The following is a 19,807-nucleotide window of genomic DNA, read 5'->3' on the forward strand; positions in this document are numbered from 1 at the left end:
GAAGGAACTCTCATCTTACTTTCTTTAGTTTTTTTACATTTTTTATTTAAAAAAATTGCATCTATATTTTATGTTTTGTCTTATTTGATCCCATTTTAACAACATTAAATAATGACATGAACGACTTAAATATTACAATTTTTTTAGTGTGTTCAAAAACAATTTCCATCAAACAGTTTTTTTGACGTCATGCATCCAACAGTTTTCTTACGTTATCCAACAATTTTCTTTTAAAGTATTTTGCATGTAGTAACACCCTCATGCAAGTATATGATGATTCATAATACTTTTTCATATATGAATGATCAAACGGTCACGGTGGATCCAAAAATACTTTTATGGGAGGTAAATAAAGTTTGGTTCGAGGGGAATATACAGATAGAGGCAAAAAGTTTAACTCAATTCAAATTACACTAATTATCAAATATTGAATCAATGTACGTCCGCCTTATTAAGGTTGATGCTACTAATTCTATAATTTGAGATTATAGAAGTATATATACTTTGGTGCTTTAATTAGTATCATACGTAAATCACTTGAAATATAAGTTACCATTAGATTAGAGGTTATAATGCGTAGAGCACAAGTTTAGGAACAATAAGTAATCAAATTCTTTCTTTCCTAAAAACTGACTTTGTGTATCACTTCCTCATTATGCTATTTTTATTTAAGATTTTGCATTAATTGAAAACTAGAGCATAATAAGATAAAAAGGTTCACAATAAATAAAAAGTTGTAAAGATAAGCCCACTAATTAAAAAAACCTCAACTTGAACCAAGTAGTATCCAAAGAAGAAGAGCCCAATAAGAATAAACCTCAAGAATATAATATCTTGAGATGTAACTTGTAAGTTGAAAGAGCAATCCTCGACTTCTCCTTGATAGATCAGAAGTGGTATTATTTAATGATGAGAGTCTCTAAAAAGGTGGTGAGAGACTTTGAGAGACTTTCTCTACCTTTTTGAGAGACTCTCACAATTAAATAATATATTTTCTGATTTTATTATTTTTTTTTTACATGAAAAACTTGGGTGAAAGACTCTCATTGCACATACTCTTAAGGTTTATTCAATACTTGTACACCAAATATAAGCTTTGATACCCCTATTATATGTAGGTATGAAATGATTATTATTAAGTAAATACGTTATAGTTTTAGTTATATGTGTGTTGATAAAAAAATAAAGTTATAGGTATTAGGGATTTGGCATAAAGAAGTCGAACGAACAAGAGATATAAGAGCATGTGCAATGAGAGTCTTTCACTTAAGTCTCTCATGTAAAAAAGAAATATAATAATAAAATAATCAAAATATATTTTTTAATGATAACAGTCTCTCAAAAAAATGGTGAGAGTCTCTCATTTGAGAGACTTTTTCTACTTTTATGAGAGACTCTCATCATTAAATAATACTTCTTATTGTTTTTATTTTTTTTACATGAGAGACTCCCGTTGAACATGCTCTAACTACTGAAAGGTTTTATTTGTGTCACAAGAATAAAGAAGATATTTAACACCGTGTACTAATTATGAGCTATCCATGTCACTATTAAATGCATACCTAATACCTATAAGATTGTTTGTCTGATTCCTTGATCCATTTTTAGGTATAAAGTCATGTAGTACCGTTAATAGTTAGCTCGAAATAAGTTATTTTAAACAAAAAATTAAGATATATATAGTCATAAATTTAATGAATACCGAGATTATACAGCATTACAACATTTAAAGCGTTACCTAAATAATTTCAGATGGAAGTTAATTAACGTTACCCGCAGATTAATTAGTGTTTGTTTTGTGAAAATTATCTATTCAATATACGTCTTCCAAAATTAAATACTGTACTACATACTTTTTGTATCATATATAATTATTAAAATGTGACTACTTCATTTTTTCGCTTCGGTTATTGAATTTGTATTTTCACCTTTGAAATACTATATATAATGTGCTTATACACTAGAAGGTGCCAACCAAACTTGTCATTTGTCTGCACTCTAAACTTTCATAACAATGAGAAATCATCACACACATTCTTCTTCGTCTTTTTCCTTCATCATCTTCCTCTTCCTGTTCTTCATCTCCTTCTCATTCTCAACATCAAAACTCGAACCCGCAAAACCTAAAAGAAAACATTCAGTTTCAGCTATTCTCGTGTTCGGAGATTCAACCGTGGATCCAGGAAATAACAACTACATCGACACAATATTCAAGTGTAATTTTCCGCCCTATGGACAAGATTTCAAAAACAAAATTCCCACCGGTAGATTTTGCAACGGTCGACTCGTCACAGATTTCATTGGTTAGTGTTCATATATGTATACAACTGAAATATATTGATTATATATATAGTGAACCTAAATATCATACATTTATGTATAGCTTCATACATTGGTGTGAAGGAGAATGTGCCACCATATTTGGACCCAAATCTTGGAGTAAATGAGCTAATAAGTGGAGTTAGCTTTGCTTCAGCTGGTTCTGGATATGATCCTCTCACTCCAACCATTACTGTTAGTGTCCATGTCCAGTCCAATCTCAATCTCTTTTTTCTTTTCTTTTTTTAATAGAAATCTCCATCTCTTTCCACTCTTTTATTTTTGGACATAATTAAGAAGGAAAAAATATCAATTATATACATCTGGGTCTTTATTTTATTATTGCCATGCATAACCATATTGCTGCTAATGGGACTTCCAAACCTCAATTTAAGCTCAAATGTCTATATGATGGTTTGACTAATGTTTTTGAGATGATTATTACTTTTTTCTTTTGTCAATCTGGTCTTGTACATATAAATTTACCAAAGAAATAGGATAGAGTAAACTTTCAGAATCTAAATGACGGTTTTAAGGACTACAAATTGAGAATAAATGATGCTTTATACATATTTTCAAATTATAAGAAAAAAAAAAAAAGTAAAATATGGGAGTACATTTCTTTCTTTTACACGAAATATTACATTTTCGATATTGATATATAGATGTGTGAAGTTATGAACAAACCAATCATTTAATTTTCGGGGCCATAATATTTCAAAAAATAATTGAACCTCATATTCTTAAATCCAAAAAGCAAAGTAAAACCTCAAGTTTATTCGTGGTTAGGTTCTAGAATGTGACGTCTAAATCAACAAAAATTGAAGAAATAACTAACATATATAATGACAACAACAACAATATATATATATATATATATATATATATATATATATATAACTAATCACTAGTCACTACTTGATGTCGTTATCTTAAGATTTTTTTTTTTTTTTTGCTAATTTTAAAACATTTATATATTGCAACAAACTAACACATTTTATTTGTATACTTTTGGAATAAATTTAATTAATTATGTTGTTGGGTGTGTTGTTGCTTTCATTGGGGATGGTACAGAACGTGATAGACATTCCGACTCAGCTTGAGTATTTCAGAGAGTACAAGAGAAAATTGGAGATTAAAATGGGAAAACAAAAAATGGAAAAACACATAGAAGAAGCTTTGTTTTGTGTAAGTGCAGGAACCAACGATTTCGTCATTAATTATTTCACAATTCCCATACGAAGGAAGACTTTCACTGTCGAAGCTTATCAACAATTCGTTATTTCCAATCTCAAGCAATTTATTCAGGTAAAAATTCATATTTCCTGATATGTACATTTTCTTTTCTTCTTTTCAAACAAAAAAAAAAGATACCACAATTTTAAAAAAGTTCCAAATATACCACAAACATTAGGCTTACCAAAAATTTATAAGGTTTATTAAGGATAATTATAATATCCTAGAATTTTAATGTTTTTTTTCTTAAACCTTAAATAAGTGATCTTTTGTGATTTTTTTAGAATTGATCGTAGCTTTATCAAACAAAACATAAAAGTGTAGGGTTTAGGAAAATATTATAGTATTTTCTTGAAGTTGTTATGTTTCCGCTTTGACTCGAATCTACTATATCAAACACACTTACAATTCATGAGTAACAAAATTTAATTTGTTTAAACTTTGGACTTTGACTTCGATCTCATTCGAATTGTTAAAATCGGCTTTTCTAGGCTAGCTCAATTTCAAAATGGTCCGTATTGGTTCGGTTTGGATTAGACTGGTTTATTTTGTTTTAAGATACATTTCTTAAGAAAATGCTTATGATATGGTCATATGGATATGGTTATTAATGGTTTAGGGTTTATGGAAAGAAGGAGCAAGAAAGATAACAGTGGCTGGTATACCACCGATTGGGTGTTTGCCGATTGTTATAACATTATTCTCCGGGGAAGCATTGACCAACCGTCGTTGCATTGACCGTTTCTCCACCGTGGCCACAAACTACAATTTCCTCTTACAAAATAAATTGGGCCTCATGCAAATGAGTTTGGCCCATCTTGGGTCCAAAATCTTTTACCTCGACGTCTATAACCCAGTCTATGAGGTCATTCATGACCCTAGAAAATTTGGTAAGTACAAAACATAATAAATAATTTGGATATAATATTTTATTAACTTAATTAACATATATTTTAGTGAATATATTTTGATCTTTAGGACCTATGGTAGAGTTTAGAATTTAGGATATGTGGTTAACTATTATATTAATTTACAAACATGTATAAATTACGGTATATTATTAATTTTCAACTTTATATAGTTTTTAGTGGTAGTACTATATAAAATGCCAAGACTATCTTACAATTCTGAAAAGGACCAATGATAAAATTATACAAAATTTGGATCTATAACTATTATTAGAATATTCCATTATCATGTAATATTAAAAATCAAACTTTCTTTTTAAAAGATTTTGATCTTTTCCATTGTTAACCAGTGCAAGTCATAAATTTGGTTTCAAAGACATTTCTGTTTTTATTTTTGTATATTAGGGTTTAAGGAAGTGTTCAGTGGATGTTTTGGAAGTGGATACCTAGAGGCATCGTTTTTGTGTAACCCAAAGTCATATGTGTGTTCCAATACATCTGCTTATGTCTTTTTTGATTCTATCCATCCAAGTGAGAAGACTTACTTCAATCTATTTAGATCTCTCCGACCAATTTATGATTCTATTCTCGGTTGTTTCTGAGATTTTAATTATTTAACACTCCATATGATTATGATCAATATTAGTTAATTGATAAGTTAATTTCAATATACAGATACACTTTTTTCTTCCATTTTGAGTGCTGAAATGTAATGATGGTCTATATATGTGTTAATATTTCAGTTTGAAATGCAAAATAATTAGTGTACTATATATAATTTTTTTTGTACTGTTTCTATTTTTTTTTTCTTTTGTTAAAGGTGAACTGTATTTTGTAATCTATATATATAACGAGAGAGTTGTCTCTCCTCTTAGGGTGTCCACATCATAACCAAATTAATATGATGGATCCCAACAATAATTGTTTCAAAATATTTAATTTTATAGTTAATTACATCTAATTATCTAATAAGTAATCTTCAATTAATGCACAATTTTAGATAAAGGTTACTTGAATAATAATAACACAAGTGTAACATATACATATAAAACACTTAAAATTAAATTTTTGCTAATATATAATTTAAAATAAACATAATCACTAAATATTAATTAAGAAATAAAAAATAATAATGAAAATTTCATAGAAATACCAATGTTATTTAAGATGGGCAAAACGATTCTTAATAAAATTTATTATACAATTACAAAAAATAATAACTTATTAAAAATAACAAATAAAAAACTTTTAAAAACTATCATTTTTAAGAATAATAAGGAGACCTCAAATATAATTTAGGATGAACAAAAGAATTGAATTGAAATGGAAGACTATAAGAGTTTTTTTTAATAATAAGAAGATATTCATATTTCTTGGAAACATTAACTTGAAGAGATGATAATGAAGTGGAAGAAATCTATTTAAAATAGTAATATTTTAAGATTAAAATAAATGGTTAAATGTTATAGTAAACTTGTGATTGTATAAGTTTTTTTTAAGATATAAGAAATAATTTATTTTTAAAATTAGAACTAATATTTCAAGAAAGTAAAAGTATAAATTCACATTGACGAAAAAATAGAAAGATTGATTGTATCTTAATATTAAATTATAGTAAATATATAACAATTAAAATAATATAATTATATCTATATTATTGTTTGCTTTCTAGATAAAAAGGTGAAAATATTTAAATATAGGTAAAAATCTAAATAAGTATTGAGACAATTTTCATAAATATATATCTTCCATAAGAGTATATTACGCTCAAACATGAAAATAATATAATTAATAAGAGAAAATAGACTAAGAAGAAGAAAATGAGAAAATAGTTTTGAGTTAAGAATGAATTCAAAGTTATATTATATGTAAATGAGCATAGAAGATAAAAGAAGAGTAGATGTTGGGAGGCGAACACGTGCATCACAGAAGATGACGAAAAAATGACAGAAAAAAAATGTTTAAAGAGAAATTGACTAATGCTTGAAGCATCGGATATATGTATGCACATGACTTAAGTAAATTCATCAGATATATTGATGCATTATCGGATAGTTTTATTTAGTAAACCACAGTATCATATTCAACATTGGGTTAAATCATTGAACCATGTAATAAAGCGTTGTAGGATAGATAAGATAAGATAAGGACATTCATGATTTTGTCAAAACTTTTCTTAATGCATGATTGTCTTGCTTCAATAGGTAAATTGTGCTCTCTAAACCTATTGAAGCGGCATGAATATTACGTGTATATATTTTCATAAAATTGATATTCAAACTCAGCAATTTTACTTTTAGTATCTGGTACAATTATGTCAAAACCTCGAGATATATAATTACAAGATCTGATTATGGAATAAACTCTCTTTTTGACAAAAGTTCATGGATGACTACCGAGACCGATTCATCTGATATTACTTTTGTTATTACGTGGTACATACTAAATAATTTTGATAATTTTTATGTTGTGTACTGTTTTGTAAAACAAGTATGAATATATATATTTTTGAAATTCAAATGATTATGATTATTTTTACTATTTTGTATTGTTACCAGTTGATATTCCGCGCAACGCGCGGACGAGTAAATCTAGTCATAGAAAATGAAGAAGAATGTGTGTGAGGAGAAGTTTGGTTGGTACTTGGTTACTTTCTAAATGTAAGAACATGAGAAGTTCTAATGTAAGCACATAATATATATTAACATATAGTATATATATAAAATTCAAAAAAAAAAAACAATGCATACCATATCGACGACAAATTGACTGTTAGGCACAATATAAATTTATTATTATGATCGAGATACTCTCTTCTCATGAGCATTTACACAATAGTAGATGTCCAAAAAAAAATAAAAGTGTTGTTCTTTTAGATTTTTTTTAATGATATTAATTATTTACAATAACTTCACATTAAAATTTAGAAATAATTAATTTTAAAATAAATTATGATTTATTTACTACAAATCTATCAACATATTATAACTATTGAAAATATTTAAATACAAAAAATGAAAAACAACCTTGACAAAAATAAATAAAATATAATCAACACATAAGCAAAACATAAGCAAAATAGATAGAAATAAAAAAAAAACAACGACGAAGAGATAGTGATTTTTTCGTTAACACATAATAATTTGTTTTTGTGTCTCAACATATACATACATATATACATATTTCCATTTATATATGTGCTCCCTTACTTGATTGTGATTTTAACAGTTGATTAAATTTTTGGAATACTTTATTTGTTTCCAAATTGTACAAATATATCAAAACAATTTGATATATCACCAGTGCTATATAATAATAATTATTTAGACATATATCTTAAAATTTAATTTAATTTAGTACATGAATTTGATTTTATAATTAAAAAAAACTAGCCCAGAAGAGACTAAAAATAATAAAAATAAATAAATAAATTTTTGTGAATAATAGTTTTAATGTATGACTTAGAGTACAACACAATATTATTAGTACGATATGATGTGTATGGGATGGAATACAATGAACATAGTCGGTCTAATAAGGTTTGATTTTGCATCAAAAAGAAACGGTCGGTCCCTCTCTAGTACTTACATTACCTCAGAAAATATTTCATTTACGTTGTTACATTACTAGTACACCTCCCTTTCTGAATTTCAGGCGTGGAGATCCTGGTGTGACACAAATGGCGTAGACATAGTGGATGAACGATTGGATGGCTTCTATTGTTCTACAGAATTGATATGTTGTGTTAACATAGCGCTTATGTGCCTTCAAGATAGAAATGAAGACAGACCAACCATTTCCGAAATCATCCATATATATATAGCTAGCATTAATCTTCTTCCAACCCTGAAAGAGCCAACTTACACATATTTGTCACTCGGCGGCATTCAACATTTATCGTCAACGAACCACATTTTCTCGATTGATAATAACACGCAAAGAACATTCGAAGGAAGAAAAATCGACGTTTATTTATTTAAAGAGAGAAATAATATTATGTCTATATTTCTTTTCCCGAAAAATTCCGTTGTTAAGAAAACAATTGCATCTAGTAGTGAAGATTTTATTATTTAAAATAATTTATTATATTTATGTATTACTATCATATGAAAATTTGAGTATGTGGTTCAGTGGTTGAAAAAGATCTATAGATATTATATTTAGTGTTTCAAGCCGGAGAATCATTATGCATAGAATATTATAACTGAGAAAAAAAGAATACCTTGCTTTTAAAAAAATTAAACTGCTAAAAATTTTAAGTAAGCAACTTTGAATCTCTATACTTCTATTAAATTTTAGCTGCATAACTATGAAAATAATATAGAAGAACCATGCCTAGTCGGTGGAACAAGGCATAAATCTATCACTTATGACCATTATTATAAATGATTTTGTTTTAGTATTTTTTATTATTACATTCTCTAATTTATTTGGAAACTAATATTCATATACTTTTTTTTTGATGTCTCAAATTTGAATTTAAAATTTGTATCTTTTCGTACTCAAATCTCTGTATTATTCTTGAATCCAGTTCATTATGTATTAATATACATGAGTCCATTATTATGATAAATCCCAACCTTTAGTAGACAATTCTATGAATCATGAATTAAAATTTTCAAGAATCATGAAATATTAAAAAAAAAAAAGATATTTAAGAAAATGTAGGTGACATTGATTGCTATATGACTTTAAATAGAGAGAGTAGAATGATTTGTAAGATTAGGTGGTAGTGTGACCTATATTTATTAGACACATCACCCACTTTTCTATATCTTTTGTATTATTACATTCTCTAATTTGGTTGGTAAAAATATTCATATACTTTTGTTTTGATGTCTCAAATTTGACTTTAAAATCTATATCTTTTCATTATTTCTTAATATTTACATATATTTTGCTTAGATTTTGCTTATTTTTGTGAAATTATTTTCTTTTCTCTTCTTTAAATACGTTCAATTAATAATTGTAATGTACTGATAGAAATATAGTAAAAAATTAAAAATTTATCAGTAAATATAATTTTTATAGTTATAATATAATTAACTAATGGGAATAAAATTTCATGAGTTCAAAATTGCTTCTATTAAATTATAACTGTCAATTTTATAATTCTAAAATTAGAATATTTTTAATTTTCTATAAGTAACAAGTATAATAGTGTCATATTTATTTAACACATAATTATTCTCAGTAGAAGATTTGAACCATTAAATTTAACATTTTGAATCTTTTTCAATTACATCTTAGAATTGTTCATATAAATCATGATAGTAATATGAATATATAATATTTCTAAACAAGAAACTCTTCACTGATGGATGCAATTGCCTTCTTAACAATGATTTGATACATTCTTTGTGTTGGATGGACAGCGTCCCAAAAAACGTATTTGGTAGGATCTTTGCAAACTTGCATATCTTTGCATGTCTCTCCATATTCGTATGTACCTGTTCCACAACAGCCTAGTGAAGCCTCGGCGAAACCTATCGATTAAAACCAAAAAGAACATAAATGAGACCCTATTATTTTCCTTTGATACTTTATCTTAAAGTTATATTTAAAGCAGATATTTGTTCTCACCAAATTTTTTAGGATTTTTAATGGCTTCTTGGATGGCCGAATAGACATCAACGTAGATGGTTTTCAGACCGAATTTAGACTGGAGAAGCTCTAAATTCTTGATGATTTTGGAGTTAAAGGAGAAAGCGATTTGGTTTAGTTGATCTACGCAAGTTTTTTGGCCTCTTAGGTATTTGATTAAAGGCATGCATCCCATGGGAGGAACTCCCACCACCACCAACCTTTTAGCTCCGAGCCTATGCAACATCTGTAAAATAATAACAAGAAGCTCAAAAGATGCTATGAATTTTCTTACTATAATACTTAAATGCAATTCATATCCTTTTTAGTATGTACATGTGTCTATTATAATTTATCTATTTTTGGTTCGGTATACCAAATTAACCCAAAACTAATCTAACAAAATTAATTCAACAAAAATAAAATTATACTCCCTCTGTTTCGTTTTACTTGTCGTTTTAGAGTTAAAATTTTGTTTCATAATAGTTGTCGTTTTAGGTTTTCGATGCAAATGTTTGATGAAAATTCCAGTTTTTTCCCTACTGTTTTAATGTTTCGGCCAATTAATTTTTTTTATAAAATATATTAATAAAGGCTAAAACAGAAAATTTAATGTTTTTCTTAATTTGTGTGAAAAAACCTTAAACGACAACTAAAACGAAACGGAGGGAGTATTGTCTGACAATTTAAAATTTACTTTTTAAATACAGAAGCTGGACTAAATCAGAATTTAGTTTTTTTTTTTTTCTGTTGATCACAAACCAAATTTTCCAATTAAACAGTATACATGTAATGAAACAAAAATACCACACTTCTATCGGCTGCATGATTATATTATGCTTCCCAATAAATGGGACAAAGTTCATGACCTTATAGTAAGTAGTTCAAGAAAGTAAATGCTGAAAATAATTTTTTAAAACTAAAAATAAAAAATTACTTATACTTGTGGATATGCATTGTGTGATCCATGGACAAGTTACAGAGACCCGACATGAAAAATCCAAAATTAATGATTGTAGGGTAGAAATTATGTATTGAAATTAAATTCTCTCAACAACCAGATAGAATTCGTATAATTTTCGTTGTACACTCTTCTTTTTTTCTCTATTTTTGTTGTAATTTATGACTTTTTCTTTTGTAATTAATTATCACGAGCCACATACATACACATACACAAGATATTTGTAGAATTTTTCAATTCCACTAGTTACCGACGCATTTATTTTAGCAGCTACTATTAATTTCACACACAGAGACACGTTCTTTTTTTTTTTATAGTCAATTTAATTCATGCAATAGTGAAAAATACTGTATAATTTGTTTTCTTCACAAAAAAAAGTGAAACATGTATCTTTTTTTTTTGTTTGCTAAAATCTCATATATGATTATATATATAGACTTATATCTATAATATAGTTAGCGTGTATATACATAATGCATACGTAAACGAGAGTTTAGTGGAGAGGTAAACATACCTTGGCGTCGTAAAGCATACGGTGGGAGAGAAACTCGATGTATTGCTCTACCGTGAATTGCTTTTGTCGAGTAAAATCGACTAAGTAATTTTGAAGAAAGTCATTTGATCCCATACTCATAAGAAATATCGCATTATTTATCATTTTCGAGCTCTCTATTGGACCGACCAATTTAGTCAGGTGAATCTTGTAATGCAAAAAGTAATTGGCTTGTGTAGTGAAACTCCACACGTTCTGTTCAACCAACAAAAAATATTAAGTTTAGTTCGGTTTTGTGTGAAAAGAGAATTTAAACTTAATGTTTTTACTAGAAGGTAAAAGGAAAAATGTTAAGACTTACTGATATATTAGCTGTGAGATCGTCATAGCCAGAACCAGCAGAGGCAAAACTTGCACCGCGAGTTAGATCAGCTTGGGTTAGAGTTGGATCAAGAAAAGCCGGTATGGGAGGGTAACCCATGGCCTCCGCTGGGAAAAAAAAAATGTAAAATAAATTCTTCAATTAACATATTGAAAATTTCTGACTAATATAAATACTATAGTATAAAACTTACCAATATAATCGGGAGCGAGTAATCCATCGCATAATCTACCGGTGGGTTTATGGTTGATGAAATTTTCACCATAAGGTGGGAAATTTCCTTTCATTTCGGTTTTAATGAAATTATTGTTTCCTGGATCGACACTAGAATCTCCAAACACAAGTATTGATGTCACATTGTGCTTCGCGGCTAGCTGCCGAAGAAGGTGAACGTCCAAAGCCACCACTGAAGTTAGCGGCTGCAAAGCTACTGCTACCAAAAGAGTCACAAACGCTACAAGCAACATGTTTAATTGATAGAGAGAATGTGAGACTTTTCCTTTATATTGTTTAGAAAGTGTCTTTTGAGAGATAGTTTGTGTTGAGAATGTTGTTATATTTATAGGGTTTTTTTGACAGCTAGGTGTTCTGTTGTTGGTTGAGACATAATGTAAAGTGGCCAACAGAGAAATTCAATTTGAATAGTTTATTTTTTTTTGTTGATATATCATATCTTCATGATTTTCTTGTCTCTCAAATCTATTTATGATATCTTTCATAAATATAGGATTTATATTCGTTAAATAATAGTACAATTTTGGCTTTAAATCCGTACTTCTCTCTTCATATTTGAATTCGAAAATATATAGTAATATTTTTTTTTTTTGAATCAAATGTTAAATTAATTTCAAAAGAAAAAATGTCTTTTTTTACAATAAGTGCAACTTTAGCTTAAGCGTGAGCTGAAAGGAGAATAAGATTGAATTATGATAGGTTTAACTTCTAGCTTGGAACCAGACCTGGAGGCCATTGTCGAAACGTTTATCCCCTATTTTCCGAATTGAGGATAATCTATTTCGCACTTGCCTGTCAATCCATTTGATTAAGGAGGAGCTGGGTTCGGTGTTTCACCATGTTTTCTTCCGTTTCTTTCCTGCCAGATGGTGTAGAGGGTGGCTTGAAAGACATAGTGAGCTACAAAGCTCTCTGTTCGATCGTGCCAACCTGCCGAGATAGTGTTAAGGAGAGAGTGCCAGTCATAAGAGAATCGAGATTTGTAGAGTTTTCGTCCTAGAGCTTCCCAGATTGGAGAGATGAAACCACACGCAAAAAATAAAGGAATAAGTTGCAAACTAGTACGTTTATGAAACTTAATTTGAAAAGTAGTACAGAGACTATTCACAATTGGAAAAATCCCCATGTTTTATTGTGCACTACTGTTTGGCTGACTTCCAAACCCTCAACAAACTATTTTATTTACAATCATGCCACTGAGATTAAAATAAATTAGGACCTCCTTTGCGATTATGCACCGTATACTCTCCAACGACCGAATCAGAAGTCGATCTCCCAGGCATTAGCAGAAGAACAAGCCCGATCAACACAACGGGAGCCGAAATCACAAGAATAAGACCACGATGGCGTTGGATCAACAAGAGATTCATGCCGTCCAATCTCACGCTTCGCCGTCTTATTACCTCCGTCAACAGAGTCAGATGTAGGAGAATGGTTTCCAGACTCCAGAAGCTCAGTGGAAGAAGCCGAACGGTAGCGTATCTTACCGTTGCCGTTGTCGGTACCGGAGGACGCCGTGGCCTGCGGCGGATCTTGTCATGGCTCCAGATCGATGGTGGATTTGGAAGATGCGACTTGAATCGGTGGATTTTGATTCTGGAGAAAAGCTTTGAATCCGAAGCTTGTTTGCTTCAGATCCTCCATAGTTTTTTCAATGTTTATGTTTTTTCTCTGTATGAATCTTAGTATCGAGAAGAAGAGGTTTCTCTTGAAACTTTGAGTAAGAAAATGGATGATTTTGCAAAAGCTAGAGATTGGGAGAAGTATCACATCCCAAGAAATCTCCTTCTTGCGATGGTATTTTCTTGGAACGATCAATCATGTCTTATGAAAATTGAAATGGGTCTTGTTTTTATTTGATTGTCTGATAAACAAAAAAGTTGGCTTTTTTTCTTTATTAAATCTGATATCTGATTTGGGTTTTCTCTTTTATTCTCCTGATCTTTTTTTCTCTAATTTGATGTTTTGTTTCCATGAAAAGTTTCAATCTTTTTGTAACTAAAACAAATATATATTGTGACTTGCTATGTTTTGGCTGTATAATTTGGAATTTGATTGTAACTTGGAATTGGAAGACTCATAGATCTGAAGACGTAAACAATGACAAAAACATGGGACAATTGTCCCTTTTCTTATGTAAAGTGTTCAACTTTGATTCGGCCATATGTACCTTCTATGCCCTACAATCTAGTCAACATAGTCAGAATTAAAGGTCAAAACTATATGTTGCTTGTGTATTTTGTTGTTTTAGAAAAGATTTAGTAAGTGAATTGAGAAAAATGAAGAGAGCTTAAGGAGTATGGAAAATGTTGCAGGTGGGTGAAGTGGGAGAGCTATCAGAGATATTCCAATGGAAAGGAGAAGTGGCAAGAGGATGTCCAGATTGGTAAGAAGAAGAGAAATTGCATCTTGGAAAAAATAGGTAAACAAAATTTTCGGAGATTTTGTCTATTTTTTTATAGAATCCAAAAACCAAGTTTTGTGGGTTTTCTAACAATTTACGTCAAACTGTTTTTTTTTAAATTTTTTTTTAATTATTTTAAATATGTTATTTCACCATTTACCTATTCATTTTAATCTCAAAATATAAACCAAAAATTAAAATAAATAACTTAAAAACGTTTTAAAATTGATATTATGTAAAAAACTATAAACCAAACAAATTACCATTCAAGATTTTGCAAAAACTAAAATCTACCCCAAAAATCAAAAATTACAAAAATCAAAAACCAAAAACCAAAATCCAAAAACTAGAAACTAAAAACCAATAAAAAACTATCAAACATCGTCAAATCCTTATGTACAGATGTACATCGTCAAAGTCTATAGCTTTATCAGATGGGTTTCTTGGAAATGTTGTTGTCAAGCTAATCTGGGATGGTTTTGATTGTATTGTCATGTTTTACTTTATAAAGCTATAGACTTTGTCTTTGTTTCCTATTGCTTATTCTGTTTTAAAGCCTGCTGTACAGATGTATCCTGCTGTACAGATGTATCATTCTGTACAATAGTTTATAGCTGTACAGTCATTCTTCTGTACAGTGAATTTATCAGATGGGTTTCTTGGAAATGTTGTTGTAAAGCTAATTTGGGATGGTTTTGATTGTATTGTCATGTTTTACTTTATAAAGCTATAGACTTTGTCTTTGTTTCCTATTGCTTATTCTGTTTTAAAGGCTGTTGTACAGATGTATCCTTCTGTACAGATGTATCCTGCTGTACAGATGTATCCTTCTGTACAAATTTATACTTCTGTACAGTTGTATCCTGCTGTACAGTGTATCATTCTGTACAGTGGTTTATATCTGTACAGTCATTCTTCTGTAAAGTGGTTTATATCTGTCTATATCTGTACAATCATTCTTTGTGATGTTTTACTTTATAAAGCTATAGACTTTGTCTTTGTTTCCTATTGCTTATTCTGTTTTAAAGTCTGCTGTACAGATGTATCCTGCTGTACAGATGTATCCTTCTGTAAAGATTTATACTTCTGTACAGATATATCCTACTGTACAGATGTATCATTCTGTACAGTGGTTTATATCTGTACAGTTATTCTTCTGTACAGTGAATTTATCAGATGGGTTTCTTGGAAATGTTGTTGTCAAGCTAATCTGGGATGGTTTTGATTGTATTGTCATGTTTTACTTTATAAAGCTATAGACTTTGTCTTTGTTTCCTATTGCTTATTCTGTTTAAAAGCCTGATGTACAGATGTATCCTGCTGTACAGATGTATCCTGCTGTACAGATTTATACTTCTGTACAGTTGTATCCTGCTGTACAGATGTATCATTCTGTACAGTGGTTTATATCTGTACAGTCATTCTTCTGTACAGTGGTTTATATCTGTACAGTTATATCTGTACAGTTATTCTTCTGTACAGTCACTCTTCTGTACAGTCATTTTTCTGTATAGTCATTCTTCTGTACAGTTGTCTATATCTGTACAGTCATTCTTTGTATACAATAGTCTATAATATAAATTTTTAAAAAAATTTAAACAAAATGCATATCAAATGATAGAGAAAAAAACATAGATTTTTATGTATTTGATAAATTTTAGAAACAAAAAATTTACTAACGAGTATTTAAATTATGAGACTTTGGGGGAATAGGAGATAATAGAGAAAAGAAAAGAAATTTTTTTAAAAAAAAAACATGACCCACGTTCTCTTTCTCACAAATACAAAGCCCCTACTAGTAATTTCCATTCTCTACACTCTATCCCACTTTCTCTCCTATCTCACACAAATTCTATTACACAAATATGAATAATGTACTGTTTCTACAATTATAAATAGTAACTGTACTACTTTTCCAATTAAGTTTCGTAAACGTACTATATTCCCAACAAACCCAAAAATAAATGATCACGGGTTTCTGTAACAGTGTTGCAGAAACAACAAGTCGCCGACGCACCTTTGTTCCATTGAAGCATTCTGTCTCCGGTGGAGAGACGATTCCAAGCAGCCAGCCAAACACAGAAAGAGAACTTTGGCGTTCCATAGGTAAACCAAACTCCTTTGTGCCAACTGACCTTGGTTACCGCAGTGCGAGTCATGTGCCATGTGTCTTTTGTTGAAAAGCTAGCTTTGTATACATCATTTTTACCTCTCCATAGAACTGTGTCCTCTTTATCATTTATGTTCTGTTTTTTAGTTTCCAACTCTTCTTCCATTTGATTTAGCAGACCGGACCGATGTCGACGACGGCGTCGACCCTCCCAAGCTTCAGCCACTGTCTTATTTCTGCTTATACACATATCAATCATACCTCTTTCTCCCACTACTCCCAGCAGCCGGCCCATGCTTGACCAGTCTTCAAACCAAAATGATGTACTTAAGCCATTGTTCACTTCCACCTTACAGAAATTTGTTGCCAATGCTCTGAATTTTAGTAATTTCTTCCACATCCAAGAGCCCATTGTTGTGTTCTCCTTAGCAGACCAGTATGTTTCTTTCTTTACCAAATACTTCTCTATCCATTTGACCCATAGTGAATCCCGTGCGAGACGATTTTCCATATAAGCTTTAGGCAGCATACATCATTTGCTTCCTTTAAAGATCTTAATCCAAGCCCCCCCCCCCCCCTCTGTTTTGGGCTTACATATATCATTCCAGGCTACTTTGGCTTTACGTGAGTTCAGTTCTGTCCCTGACCAGAGAAAAGATGAGCAAAGTTTTTCAATTTCCCATATGCACTCTCTTGGTAGTCGAAAAGCGGATAACCAAAAATTGCATAAACTCCAAATGACTGAGCTGATCAAGTTGAGACGTCTTGCATACGACAGATACCGTGCTGTCCAAGAGTTGATTTTCTTTTTAATTTGCTCTATAAGAGGGCTGTAATCTGCAGCGGAGAGACGTTTTGTGAGTAAGGGAAGGCCTAAGTATCGTCCTGGGAGACTACCAACCTCAAAGTGAAACTGTTCTTGAATATCTAGGTGAGATGTATTTAGTTATCCTGCCATGTAGATGGTTGACTTCACCATACTAATTCTCAAACCAGATTTTTTGGCAAACTCATCAAAAACATGCACTATCCCTTCTATGGATCTTACTTTACCATCTGAAAGTACCATGATATCATCCGCGAAGCTAAGATGTGTTAGACCAAGATGCTTACATTTTGGATGGAAACCGAACTGTCTAGCCGCAGCAGCTTTATCCAACATTCGAGAAAGAACATCCATGCTTATGACAAAAAGATAAGGGGAGAGTGAACAACCTTGTCGCAAACCTCTAGAACTCTGAAAATAGCCTGCTAGTTCCCCATTTACTTGAACCGAAAATGAGGCTGAAGTGATACAAAGCATAATCCAGTGCGCAAACTCTTGAGGGAAATTCATTGTAGAAAGAACATTCTTTAGAAAAGACCATTGAACAGAATCAAAAGCTTTTGAGATGTCTATTTTTATGGCACAACGACCCGAAATTGAGTCTTTGTGGTAGTCTTTAACCAGCTCCGTTGCCAAAAGTAGATTCTCTATCAAGAGTCTATCTTGTACGAACGCCGATTGATTCCCAGCGATGAATTTTGGTAGCAGCTTTTTGAGATGACTTTATAGATCACATTGCAACACGATATTGGCCTGTAATCTTTCATTTCTTTCACCTCCAACTTCTTGGGAATGAGCGCAAGGATTGTAGAATTGACTCCTTTTGGTAAAAAACCCTTCTCAAAGAAAAATTTGACCGCTAAAACAAACTCTTCTCCAATTATATCCCAGGCTGCAGTATAAAATTCAGTAGTAAACCCATCTGGACCTGGTGACTTATCTTTTGGCATGGCAAACAGAACTCCTTTTATCTCTTCCTTAGTGACCTCACTAGTAAGCATTCCCTGTTCCTCCGATGAGCATCTAAAAGACAGCAACGTTTTCAATTCATCCTCCGTTGCTCCCTCATAGTCATTAGGAATGAGTTGTAGAAATTCTAGAAAAAATCTCTCAGCCTCTGCTTTGATTTCCTCTTTATCCTTCGTGACACTTCCATCCTGCCTTTGAATTTCACGGATAGTATTTTGCGCAAGTCGTGTCAGAATCGCCCTGTGAAAAGCTTTGTTATTCTGGTCCCCGATCTCCAACCAATGGAGCTTGGATCTCTGCTTCAAAAATTTCTCCTCTAAGCTCGCCACTTTCACCCATCTGTTATATGCCTCTATTTCATCCTCCATTGTCTGCGTTGTTGGACTAGTAAGGTTTATCTCCTGTTTTTTACACAAACAGTCATATGCCTCTTTTGACTTTTTCACCAAATTTTCCATTCTTTCTTTTGCCAGCTTACGAATCTCAGGTTTTAACCCTTTGAGCTTTTTTGAAAAACGAAACAGAGTTGATGTAGACATAAAAAGAGGCTCAGTTTTATGCCAATAATCCTGCACCAGTGGCTTAAAACCCTCCATATCTATGACTGCATTGACAAACTTAAAAGGGCGTGGACCCTTCACAATTTCTCCCACTGCATCATTAAGGCTAATCCTACATCGTAAATGATCCGAACACCCTCCTGCTTCGAAAACATTGTACGAATGCGGGAAAGCCTGAATCCATGCCTCATTCATCATAACACGATCAAGTTTTTTCATAATTGGATCATTTTCCCTCCTATTATTCCACGTGAATAGGGGACCATGAGACGCCATGTCCGATAGGTCACAGTAATTCACCATTTGTTGAAAATCTCTCATACCACTAGTAACCACCGGATTTGTTTCACCATTGGAATGTTTCTCCGAATCTAGTATCACATTAAAATCACCAGAAATGATCCATGGTTTGCTGCGAATTATCGGGGAGTCGTTATGATCACGTAACTCTTCCCATAAACTTTTTCTCTCTTCTGCAAAATTTGACGCATAGACAAAAGAACAAAAAAATTCTTCTTCTTGGTCTTCCAGTTTAACCGAGCAAGTGACGCATAGTAATAATGTAACAAATTCAACTAAAAGATATATAAATGAAATCATATAACTAATTTTGATTTGACAGTACAACAACAATTATTTGCACCGAATGGATGAATTGTAGCTTCTCAACCAAATTTCATATTAACCTCCCAAATTTAGAAAGTCATATATAAGTTACTGTCACCGTCTTTACTAATAAAGTGAAAGTTATAAATCACCGAACTACAACTTTTGCTAAAAGAATAGAAATTCATAGAATGTTAAAACATTAAGCAATCAAAT

General features: G+C 31.0%; 2 protein-coding genes and 1 long non-coding RNA gene across 4 annotated transcripts; 2 read left to right on the plus strand and 1 right to left on the minus strand.

Moving 5' to 3' along the window:
• The first annotated feature begins 1,903 nt into the window (after positions 1 to 1,903).
• On the plus strand, positions 1,904 to 8,433 carry LOC9301289 (GDSL esterase/lipase At5g45960). 2 transcript variants are annotated; one of them, XM_021023200.1, is made up of 5 exons: positions 1,904 to 2,303; positions 2,384 to 2,514; positions 3,394 to 3,627; positions 4,175 to 4,445; positions 8,118 to 8,433. In XM_021023200.1, the coding sequence occupies exons 1-5, from the start codon at positions 2,015 to 2,017 to the stop codon at positions 8,135 to 8,137; spliced, it is 945 nt and encodes a 314-aa protein (XP_020878859.1). In that variant the 5' UTR covers positions 1,904 to 2,014; the 3' UTR covers positions 8,138 to 8,433. The 2 variants fall into 2 exon arrangements, with proteins under 2 accessions (XP_020878859.1, XP_020878853.1); XM_021023194.1 differs by lacking the exon at positions 8,118 to 8,433 and adding an exon at positions 4,869 to 5,233.
• A 1,217-nt stretch (positions 8,434 to 9,650) lies between these two features.
• LOC9299515 (GDSL esterase/lipase At5g45950) lies at positions 9,651 to 12,420 on the minus strand. Its single transcript, XM_002865169.2, has 5 exons — positions 12,076 to 12,420; positions 11,862 to 11,989; positions 11,522 to 11,755; positions 10,047 to 10,293; positions 9,651 to 9,949 (listed from the first exon to the last, which is right to left on the minus strand). Exons 1-5 carry the CDS (start codon positions 12,347 to 12,349, stop codon positions 9,759 to 9,761), a joined length of 1,074 nt encoding a protein of 357 aa, XP_002865215.1. The 5' UTR covers positions 12,350 to 12,420; the 3' UTR covers positions 9,651 to 9,758.
• An 809-nt stretch (positions 12,421 to 13,229) lies between these two features.
• On the plus strand, positions 13,230 to 14,503 carry LOC9301290. Its single transcript, XR_002329866.1, has 2 exons — positions 13,230 to 13,913; positions 14,432 to 14,503. It is a non-coding gene; the product is annotated as an uncharacterized LOC9301290 (long non-coding RNA).
• Positions 14,504 to 19,807: the final 5,304 nt, after the last annotated feature.

The sequence above is a fragment of the Arabidopsis lyrata genome, assembly GCF_000004255.2.
Source record: "Arabidopsis lyrata subsp. lyrata unplaced genomic scaffold ARALYscaffold_8, whole genome shotgun sequence".
Lineage (NCBI taxonomy): Eukaryota > Viridiplantae > Streptophyta > Magnoliopsida > Brassicales > Brassicaceae > Arabidopsis > Arabidopsis lyrata.